The sequence below is a fragment of the Castanea sativa genome, chromosome 2 (assembly GCF_040712315.1).
Source record: "Castanea sativa cultivar Marrone di Chiusa Pesio chromosome 2, ASM4071231v1".
Classification (NCBI taxonomy): Eukaryota; Viridiplantae; Streptophyta; class Magnoliopsida; order Fagales; family Fagaceae; genus Castanea; species Castanea sativa.
This window is the reverse complement of record NC_134014.1, coordinates 15,783,034-15,796,001: the sequence shown is the minus strand read 5'-3', so window position 1 is coordinate 15,796,001 and position 12,968 is coordinate 15,783,034. Positions and strand designations below refer to the sequence as shown.

Below are 12,968 nucleotides of genomic sequence, written 5' to 3'. Positions count from 1 at the left end.
CAGGCTGACCGCGTGGACGGCCACTGCCAGATAAGCAAACAAAACCTCGTCCGCCTCGGGGTGAGACAAGATGGGTGGCTGAGAAAGATATTGCTTAAGCTGCTGAAAAGCTAACACGCAATCCTCGGTCCATTGAAACCCTTTCCATTTATTCAACAATTGGAAGAAAGGACGGCATCGGTCGGCGGACCGAGAAATAAACCTATTCAATGCGGCAATCATTCCGGTCAATTTTTGGATCTCTTTTGGGTTCTGAGGCGGCTACAAATCCTGAATAGCCTTGACCTGCGCTGGGTTCACCTCTATGCCTCTGTGAGTAATCATGTATCCCAAAAACTTTCCGGACCCCACGCCAAAAGAGCACTTTGAGGCGTTAAGGCGCAGCTTGTACTTTCTTAGCACCTGGAAGGTGTCGGCTAGATCTTTGACGTGTGAAGGTATTGTTTTACTCTTCACCACCATATCATCTACATACACCTCAATGGTCTTCCCTAGTTGCTGTTCAAACATTCTAGTCATCATTCCCTGGTAGGTAGCCCCAGCATTCTTCAACCCGAATGGCATGACCTTATAGTGGTAGTTCCCTGTTGGAGTAATGAAAGCAGTTTTCTCCTGATCCTCCAATACTAGTGGAATCTGATGGTAACCCTAGAAGGCGTCCAAAAAACTCATTCGAGGATGTCCGATAGTGGCATCCACCAGTTGATCAATACGCGGCATTGGGAACGAATCCTTGGGGAAGGCCTTGTTCAAATCTGTGAAGTCCACACATACTCTCCACGTTCCATTCTTCTTTTTAACCACAACCGTATGCGCCAACCATTCGGGGTAGAAAATTTCTTTAATAGCCCCAGCCCTCTTGAGTTTGAGCACCTCTTCCTTTACAGCCTCGGCATGCTCTTTGGACGAACGTAGAGGTGGTTGCCTTCTCGGCACAATGGCAGGGTTGACATTCAAATGATGACAAATGAAGTTCGGATCTACGCCTGGAGCCTCATAAGGGTCCCATGCAAAAATATCAATATTGTCCTTCAGAAATTCCAACAACTCCATCTTCTCCTGGTGTGGTAAACGTATGCCTACTTGGAAGAACTTCTTTGGATCATCGGATATCAGAAACTTCTCTAACTCCTCACAATGAACCTCCTCTCCTGTCACCATTCCAGGTGCATCAGAGCCGTTCACCTGCTATAAGTCTTTTCCTGATCGAGCCAAAGATTCGGCTTCCGTTTGGTCCACACTGCACCGATATGCATTTCGGCCACCGATTGGCCGTCAGGACCTCTTTAACACATTCCCCGAGGGGAACTTAACCTTAACATGCAAGGTGAGGAGACAGCCTCCAAGAGCATGCAACCATGGCCTCGGCGAGGATGGCTGTATATGGAGAGTACGCGTCAACCACAATGAAATCCACCTCAACCGTTTCGAGCCGGATTGAACGGGCAAACGGATCCGTCCCTTCGGCACAACGGCTCTCCCTTCGAAGCTTATAAGTGGCGAGTCATAAGGAGTAAGATCTTCCACTAATCTTAACCCCTTAAATAGATCAGGGTACATGATATCCGCACCGCCGCCCGATCTATCATCACCCTCCTCACATCATAGTTCCCTATCCTAAGCGTAACTACAAGAGCATCGTTATGGGGTTGGATAAGTCCCTACCTTATCCTCCTCGAAAAATCCCAAGATGGGCAAATTTAGCTTCAACCTCTTCGGCCTGCAAGCAGCTCGACTCCCTCGGTCCGAGGATGTGAAATGCCATCACCCCGGTGGACCGAGCCGGTCCTCCAGTGTGCAAAGAAAATAATATTAATTGTTCCTAACACCGACCGAGATGAAATATTCCTCTTCGATTGTTCGAGCTAGATTGACCGTGCCCCGCCCGCTAGATGGCACAAAGTGTCGCTTCAGCTTTTCCTTCACCGACAAGCCGCTCCAAGTGGTTCCAAAGGGTCCGACAGTTCTCGGTAGTGTGGCCCACATCCTGATGGTATTGCTGCAAGAGGTTCTCGATTCCTCTTTGTGGGATCTCCCGCCATCTTGCTAGGCCACTTGAAGAAGGGCTCCTTACGAACTTTTCCAAAGAATCGATGTATCGGTTCTCAACACGTGTTCACGACCTCGAGGTGCCGCCGCGAGCCGGGAGCTGCCCAACGTAATCTCTCCTCGGCTTGTTATTGTGGTACCCGTCCGACCCGAAATCCCTTCTCTCCTGGGATAACCTTCTCCTTACCCTTTCCTTGCCGTTGGTCTTCCTCCACCCTCTTATACTCGTCAATACGGTCCATGAGGCGACGTACGCCGCGAACGGGCTTTTTAGTCAAAGACTTTCTTCAAGTCGTGATCGTAGGAAGACCTACTTTAAAGGTATTGAGTGCCACCTCATCAAAGCGCCATCTATTTCATTAAACATCTCCCGTAACGGTCGGAGTATGCTTTCAACGTCTCACCTTCCCTCATGGTCATGGATAACAACAGTCCAATGGCCGGGTACTCGCTACACGTAATGAACCGCGAAGCGAATGCTCTAGTAAGCTCCCCGAACGAACCTATAGACCCCGATTTAAGGCCGTTGAACCACCTCGTAGCAACAGGGTCCCGAGCTAGAGGGGAAAACTTTACACATCGTGGTCTCATTGTGAGAAAGTGCACCGCCATCCTCTGGTTAAAGTGACTCACGTGCTCCACCGGATCGGGATCCGGCCATTGTAGATGGTAAAGGTGGGTTGAGTAAACCTCGGGAAGCCTCCCTTCTCAATCCTCCGTGAAAACGGAGATTTGGAGAGTTGGTGCAACGCCCGACTCATAGCATCGTTCCTTGAGCCCTAGAAGGAAGCCTTGCGTCTCGCGAGCTAGGGCCGGTCGTCCTCCTCACCAGAGGACATTGCACGGGGTGAGCATGACTCAGCCGTAGCTACCTCCCGTACCTCCTCCGAGGAAGGATCGATGAGGATGGTGAAGCACTGTCCGGCACGGCGTAGCTTTCTCTTCAAACGATTAAATTCCTTCTGCATGGATTTAGCTCCATCCTCATGGGTGGTGCTACCAACACCATGATTATGGCTAGCCCCGGGGTGTTCTCGTATGGACACTTCCTCACGATCCCTTCGATGCTCGAGACGCTCGAAAAGATCCTCCGCCGTGATCCCCGTGACTCGCATGGTGAGAACCCAAGCCCGCCATAGTATCCCCAACTCCTTCCGTACCAGATTCCCAGACGGCGCCAATTGTAAGTGCACAATTGCACCCTGGACCCAAAAACAACTACGGCTCAGGCCCACCGAGCCTTAAACAATGAAATTTGTAGAGTGGGCTGAAAACCCAGGTTAGAAGTACCGAGAACTTCGATGACAGACTAAAAATTACAAACACTTGTAAATAATAAACGATAATTGCAAATAGACCTCCTCGGACGTGAGCCGAGGACTACTTCTGTGTTATTTCTCTTTCTTTCTTTAAATGTTACAATTCTTAATTTCTTTCTTAGTTACCGACCCCCCTCTCTTTCGCCTTCACCCCCCTTAAATACTTCCTTCCCTGATGCTTTTTGGACAGTGACTAGAAGTTTCAGCCCTACTGTTCAGGGGTCACTTCCCCATTAATGCGGCCAGGGAGGTAGATGCAGAGCCTTTAATGCGGAAGTGGCAGCCTTTGCACTTGATATTTTCTCTAACACTGGTACATCTAGAAGGTTCAGGGTATCCTCTTTTAACTATTAGTCTTTCCAGAGTTATACCTTGACCTTCGTAATGAAGTTTTGAGTTCTCTTGGATTTGTCCGCGGAGAAGCTCGTTCTCGGCTGTACCCTCGGATCCTCATTCCCGGCGTATGGGCCAATTTGTAGAGTTTAATTCGTAGAGTCGGCCTCCATGCTACAGAAGGCAATACGCCCAGCTCTGGGTCCTTTTACCCCCCACAGCTATAGTCTCAAAGAACCCAATTTAAAAAAAAAAAAGATTTTTTCTAAAGAAAAAGAGAAAAGGAAAAAAGGGTTTCAAATTGAAATTTGAAACCATCTCGGAAATAAATAAACTTTAGGGCATGTTTTAAGAAATTGAAAACACTGTAAAAAAAAAATATATATATATATTCATTTTTTTAATAAAAATATTTTCTAAAATGATTTATCTGTCCCAAAAAAAAAATTGGTTTACCTGTAAAACCCATAGAATATAGGGCCTCGTTTGATATATGATTTTAAACGACCGTTTTTAAATTTTTTTAAAAATACATTCTGGTGAAAAATGTGTCGAAATACGTGTAAAGTGTTTAATCACACACGCCAAACGTGACCATAAATTCTCTCTTTCCTAGTCTTTCCCCATAGCCGTAAGCATCTCTCTCCCAAGTGCTTTTTCCTTTTTCCCCTTTGCATTATCCTATAATATATCATTATCGTGATCTCAAATTCAATTAGGGTGAGCGTTTTAGGGTTTCTGGTTTCGAATTGATTCATTAAACTACTTTCTTAATCTGTAATTTATGGAGGGTTTTTGTTTGTTTGTTGCAGACGCTCAATCAGACATGACAGCCACAAACTGTGATTCCTCGGAGGTCACTGTTCCATGTTAACAGAGTTGAATGAGTCTCCACCAATCCCCATACATAGTTCATGTAAGATCATCATTTTTTTTTTTTTGTTGTTGCTAATACCCATTTGTTTCTTTTCATTTTTAAGTTGCTCAATTTGTTATAACATTCGAAACGAGGATGTTTTAAACGAGGTTTAGCCACCTGTTGCTTATGTTATATAATGTCTTCTATAATATTTGAATTTGGGAATGCATGTGCTTCTTCTGGAATACATGGCTTCTCTCAAGTTTGTTGGTGTCAACTCAACAACCCTTTACTTATGACTGTCATAGAAATAATAATTTGTTGATGAATGATGATACTTTGATGTTGGAATGGAAGACCCTTTTGTAATAAAAATACTCTTTTTTTTTTCTTTTTTTTTTCCTAGTACTTATGCCATGGGCCCCACCATTTTCCCAAACACTATCCTCCATAGCTCAATGAGCTTTCAATTTTAATATCTCAATTGGTCTGAACGAGTGAGTTGATTCAAGTTGTGGGAACAAAAAAAAGGTGGAGGAAGACCAAAAAAAAAAAAACATTGGTAGTAGAAAAACAAGACATGTCAATTAAGGAAATTAAAGAAGTAACATTGAGTATGGCTTCAAGTAGAATAGAATGGAGGAAATATATTGGGCTGACCCTAACTAATTTCAGTAATTTGTTGAGGATCAATAGCTGACCTCAAAAATTTTGGGACTGAAGCTTTGTTGTTGTTGTTAATATGCTAGTGAGAAAGAGTGAGTTGATTCAAGTTGAGGGGACGAAAAAAGGCAGAGGAAGACTGAAAAGTGTGTATGATTTTGAATAGAATTGAATGTTATTAAAGAATACATGTGGCCAACCTTGACTAGTTTTTTGAGGATCCATAGCATAGCTGTCCCCAAAAATTTTGGAATTTAGGCTTGGTTGTTCTTTTTGTTGTTGGTGTCTGTGTTTCCCCATTTGGGAATTTTCTTCTCTCATTTCTTTTCATTTTCTTTCACCTTAGGGAACCTGTGAATCAATGTGTCATTCCTGGATTGCCGGATGACTTGGCTTTGAGATGTTTAGCAAAGTTGTCCCATGGACACCATGGAGTGCTTGAAACTGTCTCAACAAAGTGGAGAGATTTAATCCGGAGCTCTGACTTTGCCAATTTTAAAGCTAGAGAAGGATGGTGTGGAAATTGGCTATTTGTTCTTACTGAATGCTCTAGCAATGAGTGGGTTGCCTATGATCCTGAAGCTGATATATGGCATCCTCTGCCCAAGATTCCAACCACCCATGATGACCGTAAACATGTTGGATTTTCATGTGTTAGTGTTTGCAATCGTTTCTTGGTGATTGGTGGATCATATGTGCTTCATGATCACGTATATCCCCATCAAAAGCCTTCTATAACAAATGAGGTTATGCAGTTTGATCCATACAGAAAAAAGTGGAGTAGAGTAGCAAGCATGCGAACACCACGGTCTCATTTTGCTTGCAGTGTTATTTCTGGTAAGGTTTATGTAGCTGGGGGATTCAACTTATCCTGCACCAGAGGGCTCGCACTTGCTGAGGTTTATGATCCCTTGACAGACAAGTATGTTTAGATGAAAATTTTTATCTATGTCATGCTCTTTAAACATATTCTGTAGCTGATCAATAATTGTCAATTTCTTCTTCGCATCTTTTTAGTAATTTCTTTCAGGTGTATTCTCACCTCTGTAGCAATTTGATGCATTCAGAAATGAGAAAATTTCCCAAAAAATTGTTGAATGATGTACAGATTGCAGTTTCCTCTTCTGCAGGATCGTCATCATCATCATTATTATTTTTTTAAATTGTAGTTCATAATTACTTCATTTGATTAGAAAGAGCAAATAATATAAACTTCATTAAATTTTTTTTGCTATTTTACTTCTGTAATGTTCTATATTAGTCATAACCAAACAGAAGTTGCAGATGGGAGGAATTGCCACCGATGCTCAATCCACAGATGAACTGCTTAGGCTTATCATATAAAGGCAAATTTTATGTTCTGAGTGACCGGGTGGGCCTGCCAGACCAGAAAACCTCTGAGGTTCTAAGTCCAGCAGACAGAAATTGGTGCACAGTAGAGGACATCTGGCCTTTCTCAAGGGAAATGCAATTTGCAGCTCAGGTGATAAGGGATGATCGTGTATATACTGTTGTAGATTTGGGTGAGAGCTTGATTAAAACAAGGTACACTGATAAAGGAGAGTGGCATAATGTGGGTTCAGTTCCTTCGGTCATTCTCCCTGACCACCCCCGGCCATTGGAGGCCTTTGGTTATGGGTTTGCTTCATTAAGGCATGAATTGTATATCGTGGGAGGGAAGGTTCTCAAGTGGGAGGAATCAGGAGCTGGGAGGTTTGACATTGTAAAGTTGGGTTTGGTGAGAGTTTGTGACCCTTCTGCCATGCCATTAACATGGAGGGAAATTAGACCCATGTGTGGGTCAGCATATGGTTCTATCGTAGGATGTGCATCCCTGGAAGAAAAATATTAGTTTTCTCAAGGTAATGTAATATTTGTTGCTGAACTCAACTGAAGTTAACAATGCCTTAACTGTGCTTTTGTGGAGTTGTACTTTTAAAGTGAATTCTCAGAACCTGTCTTCTTGAATATGTATTTTTTAAGTTAATAAAAATGCTTTCTTCTTAAAAAACTACATAGGTTATTTTTCCTCTGTAATTGCACATTTATTCATCTCTCTCAATCAACCTCTTCCTGTTACTTCCTTTTCCAGTGCTTTATTGTTATCTTTACCCAATGATTTTGAGAAGTGCACTATTTTTGTTATGCTTTGTCTGCTAAAATGGACATGATTTCCGTGTTTGAAGACAAAGTGTAGGTATGCATGTGCTCTTCCATGTGTTTAGTAGAGGTGGTAGGATTTCCTCCCCATTTTTTTGACGAAAGAGTTTGCTAAGACTAGCACATAATTGACAAGCAATCTAGAAAAGACTTCTTACTGAAACAACGTAGTTTCATAAGTGCTCTTAGTTAGACTTAAATGCCACAGTTCATTGTCTGAATGACTTTGACTGAAAGAATTGGAGCCTATGAGTGATGTATATGTCATTTGCTTAAAAAAAATGCTCCATTATGTTATTAGATGCTTAATACGTTGGAGATATAGGTCCACCTCTAATCTTTCTTAAGTAATTTGTCTCTGGTTTACCTTTTCTTTTGCCTTGAGTTTCTCGGGTTTCTTCATAAGATGGGCTTGGTTATAGGTTTAATCTTTCCCAGAAAAAAGTTTCCCCTGATGCTCTTTTCTGGTTCTTTTTTTATATCCAATCATGTCTTGACCAACCACACTGAGATGTCTACACCATTCTCAGTTATTAGTGAAGATAAAGTACTTGCTAATGAATTGTATCATTTTCTCAGTCTTTGTTATGTTAGAGAAGGCAATTAAAGACAAATATTCATTATAGGAAAATAAAAATGTAGGGATTAGAACCATTATGAAGTCAAAAACTCTGTGCTTATCTAGCACTACCAGTTACTTGTTGATAGGGATTTGGGGTTGAAGCTCAAACAATGAATACTTGTTTGGGATGCTGAGTTCAAGTTTACCCTTTTGCATTTCATTTCTTGCTGAAATTTGAGACAGTTGAACAATCAATGCAGGTAGCGACAATAGATTTGTACTGAGATGGAGGAAACATTTACTAAGATTAGTTGCACTTTTTTCTTATGGAGTCCATTCATTTGTTATAACTGTGGTTGTTGCAATCAGGAGCCTTGGAGCAGAATGATAGTCCACCACATGATGTGTTAAGCCCTCCAATGGGTGATAATGACAGAGTGTGGAGTTTAAAATTTTATAGGGAATTCAATGATTAGGAGTTAGCGGCTTCCTACTCCCTTCTTCATTTCATCCAAACCCAAATTCCTAGGGGTGGAGGGTGTGACAGGCTGTGTTGGGACCTTAATGGAAGTGGGAAGTTTGATACTTGGTCTTTTTATCATAAGATTCAAAATGCAACGCCTTCCACTTTCCCTTGGAAGGGCATTTGGAAAGTCAAGGTTCCTAAAAGGGTGGCTTTTTTCATGTGGACAGCAACTCATGGTCATATTCTAACCTTGGATAACCTTATGCTTCGTGGTCGCCCTTTGGCGAATCGTTGTTTTATGTTCTGTTGTAATGCAGAATCTGTGGATCACTTGTTAATTTTTTGTCCGATAGCTCATTCTTTGTAGATGTGTGTGCTTCGGTTGTTTGGGATCGATTGGGTCATGTCAGGTTCAGTTGTAGACTTATTATTTTGTTAGTATCATTGGCTTGGGAAGCATAGTTTTGATATTTGGAATTTGGTTCCAGGCTATTTAATGTGGATTATTTGGACTGAACGGAATCGGCGGTTTTTTGAGGATGAGGGGAAAACTGTGGTTCAGTTATTAGAGCTTTGCCAGCGGACCCTCTTTGATTGGTCTTGATGTTGGGGTTTCTCGGATTGTTCTACCCTTATGGATTTTCTTTCGTCTATTAGAATAGATTAAGGGTTGCTTTAGTCTATTTGTTCCTTTTTTTCCTTTGTTCACTACTGTGAACTCTGTGTTTTTCTCGCTATTCTTATATTAATAATATTCTCTTCTTACTTATCAAAAAAAAAAAAAGACTGCAAGAAAAAGCTTAGTTATAAAACTAGTGTTGGTTTATCTGCATGGAGTTCAATAGTCATTCTTTTCATCTTCTATTGGAAAACAAGATTCCTTGGTTGCTTTAGCATCCATAATTGGAGATAGTGTTATATTTGTGCCTTATCCTTCTAATAGTTGTTTTGTACTGAATCTAGAGTCTCAATTTTTGCAGTTTCAAGAATTCATTTAAGGCAGTTTCATAAGCTCTTCCACTTATTTTAGTTCAGAATTTGTATTCATTTAGTTATAGAATATCTTTCAGTGGATAATTCTTCCGTGTTTATAGATATTAGAGCTTTGCAAGTGTGACATGGTTTTGTAATGAATTGGTATATATAAGATTCTGTCTTTGGAGGTTATTGTATAATGAGTGGAAAATATAGAACATGCGATTCTGTCTTTGGAGGTTATTGTATTATGAGTGGAAAATAAATCAGTATGCAAGGATGGAAGTAGTGATACTTTTACTGTCAATTGTCTTCCTGAAACACAATGCTGACATTTAGCTGTGTGCTAACCCCATAAAAAGACTAGCAATAAATAACTTACCTGTCACTTTGATTTTTATCTTTCCTAAGCATGATAGATCATTAGTTGTCAACTTCCTCACTTGTGATGCAGACATTCTGCATTATTATCAATGCATGGTGGTTATAGTTTTGATTGCCCTTTAGTTTTGCTATAATTTCCATTGACCTGTAGATGATTTGACTCCCTATAACTTTTTTTCAGATTTCGTGAGTTAATTTTTCTTCACCTGGCAATCCTTCTTACAACTGAAACATTTGGTTTTCTCACATCCTTCCTATGTTTGGACTTACATTTCGTGTTTCCTGGGATAATTATGTTGAGTGAAATTAACCTAGGGAAACAATCCTTTTAATGCAGTTATTCATGCAACTTTATTGCTTAGATATGTTTGTCCTTAATCATATGTTTATGATTTTCAATTCTTGTTCTTTATTTTGTTTTTTGGGTAATAGAGAATTGTATTGGTTGTATCATGCTAAGCACTAATGATCAAATTTTATGTGTTGCAATTCACAAATGACATTTAATGATAAGGCCCACCCAGATATATTAATTATATACCAATCTGTGTATATATGATGCCATAATGATAATTTTACTGCTTAATAGCTTTGCATGTATGAGGATTATTTCCTACATTTATACTGCTAAATGTGGTGGGTCTTATCCCTGCAGATGTTTGAATTTATACAGCCTCACTTTTCTGTTTTTCTGTGATGGAGGATGATGAGCTACATCATATTACTGATAAATGAAACTCATATGCTGATTAGAGCACTGCTTTCTAGATATGTAATGAATTAATTTTATCAAGAATTGATTTGCTTAAGGTGGAAGATGCTTTAGATATTTAGTTCAACCAACTTGATTTTCTCCATGGAGAACTCAACCCCCATTTCCCATCTGAACTGTTTTTCCCTCATGGTGTTCATATTGCTAGTGGTTTATATTCTGTAGATCTATGGCTATAATTAGGCTTTCTGAGTGAATATCCAATATCCATGCTGTGGATTTATGGGTAATTTGTTTGAAGTTTTAGAGAGTTGTTGAATTTTGTTATTTTTTTCTTTGGGGGTAAAGTAAAAGTACAATGGTGATATGCTACATGAAATTTCAACAAATACATTTTCATTAGCTGAAAAGAAAATAAAAGGTAATATTCACTTTCAAAAAAAAAAAAAAAAGGTAATATTCAAATCTTGGATATGTGGTATAATACGATTAAACCTTCATAATAACTGACAACAATGTTTGCTAAGCAGTTTCTATGATATATCTGCCAAGTAGTTCTCCTTTTGGGCAAGCAAGTATGATCATATGTAGTTAGTATGACTTTGTTGAAAACTGCTTATGTAAGTGCCAGTGGATTGGTTTGGGAGGACTTTTGGATAATTTTTCGTTGCAACTTTAGAAACTTAATTATATAATAAAATGTGTTATTATTATTATTATCTCTTTGTTCATGAGAATTGTAAGATGGGGCAAACATTGGCCACGTGATTGCATAATTTGTATCATTGATACGTTTGCACCCTCCACCATCATTTACTACATGGGTAGTTTCTTTTAAGTTTTTTTCCCCAAGATTTTGTACCATCATGGTTGATGGAAGCACTTGAATTCAGATATGGCCTAGTTTGAGGAAGTGATAGGAACTTTTTTTTTTTTTTTTTGTTGAGAAACCAGCCTAATGGGCTGGGCCTTTATTCATAATACACCAAAAAGAAACATTAGTGGACATCAAAATAAGCTAGTGGGGCTAAATCCTCAGGCAATTCGTCAAGCCAAACCTGAGTACTCCTACATGATTTTGCTTTTTTAGCCAAGGCGTCAGCAACTACATTACAATTACGTGGGACATAAGTGAACGCAGCTTGCTAAAATTCCATAGCTTGCACGCAAATATCTTCAATGACATGGCCATATGGTAAAACATCTGTAGGCCCCTCCAAAATAGCTTTAATGACTGTTGAAGAATCACCTTCAAAAATGACCTGTGACAGGCCTATCTCCCTGGCCAACTGCACAGCTCTTCGACATGCCATAGCTTCTAATTCCACGACCGTCTGAGGTAGGCTAACTGGCATGGTTACAGCGCCGATAGCTTCCCCACGCCAGTCCCTAATCACAATGCCCAACCCCACTAAGTTTTCTGACTTAAACACCGCAGCATCAATGTTGGCCTTGAAGGTGTGGGCTTCAGGTGGACACCAATGCTGCATCGGCGATGGCTCATGACTAGTTGTGATGAGGTCTTGTGCTTCTAGGAACTCTTAGAGTAAACTTCCTGCCATTTGGGTGATCTTATGCAGAGGTTGAGTGGGCAGCCCACGTCTTGAGGCGTTGCGGCGATTCCACAGGGACCACGTGGTGATGATGAGGATCTCCTTCCTGTAGTCATCAGAAATCTGCATGAACCGATCCAGCAAATCCTGGAAGCTATCGGCTGCCTGCTGGGTCCATGTCAGAGAGCTCCACACCTCTGTAAGCTTCGAACATGACCAAAGTGCGTGTAGTTCGTCCTCCGGTTGGGCCTTGCACTCTTCACACATATCCACGCCAGTAATATGCCTGCGTTGGAGGTTGACCATAGTTGGAAGGGAGCTGTTACAAGCTCGCCAGGCAAAATGTTTTATCTTATTTGGAACTCTCAGCTGCCAGAGACCTTTCTAGAAACTCCTTTGTTGCGCCAATGAGGAGGTACCTGCATGATTAGTTGAAACATTGGAAACTAAAAGCTTATATGCACTCTTAGTTGTGAAAGTACCAGAGGGGGGGAGGCCCCAAATGATCCGATCCTGTGGGAGTCGAGTACTCAAAGGGATGCCACAGATCATGGCTGCTTCATGGGGTAGGAACAAATGTTGGATTTCAGAGCATTTCCACTCTCCAGTTTCAGCATTGATGAGCCTATCCACTCTTGTATCAGGGTCAATGGTAGGTACTGGTGATACCACAGATCTATGAGTATGCACCGGTAACCATCTGTCCTCTCTGATTCTGACAGAGCTCCCATTCCCTATTCTCCACATCATCCCTCTTCAAATTACATCCCTAGCATTTAAAATGCTCTTCCACGCATAGGAACTAGTGGTGGATTCCTTAGCTTCAAGGATGGAGCAATCAGGCAAGAATCTAGCTTTAAAGACTCTATGACATAAGGAATTCGGGTTATTTATCATACGCTACACTTGCTTTGCCAACATAGAATCATTGAA

General features: G+C 40.8%; 2 protein-coding genes across 4 annotated transcripts; one reads left to right on the top strand and one right to left on the bottom strand.

Moving 5' to 3' along the window:
* Positions 1-4,288: 4,288 nt before the first annotated feature.
* On the top strand, positions 4,289-7,234 carry LOC142623217 (F-box/kelch-repeat protein At1g16250). 3 transcript variants are annotated; one of them, XM_075796615.1, is made up of 4 exons: positions 4,289-4,421; positions 4,514-4,617; positions 5,570-6,145; positions 6,508-7,234. In XM_075796615.1, coding segments are annotated over exons 2-4 (1,146 nt in total). In that variant the 5' UTR covers positions 4,289-4,421; positions 4,514-4,615; the 3' UTR covers positions 7,076-7,234. The 3 variants fall into 3 exon arrangements, with proteins under 3 accessions (XP_075652730.1, XP_075652728.1, XP_075652729.1); XM_075796613.1 differs by having other exon boundaries at positions 6,499-7,234; XM_075796614.1 differs by having other exon boundaries at positions 4,309-4,332; positions 6,499-7,234.
* A 4,393-nt stretch (positions 7,235-11,627) lies between these two features.
* On the bottom strand, positions 11,628-11,972 carry LOC142624948 (uncharacterized). Its single transcript, XM_075798668.1, has one exon. It carries the CDS (start codon positions 11,970-11,972, stop codon positions 11,628-11,630), a length of 345 nt encoding a protein of 114 aa, XP_075654783.1.
* Between the last annotated feature and the right edge of the window lie 996 nt (positions 11,973-12,968).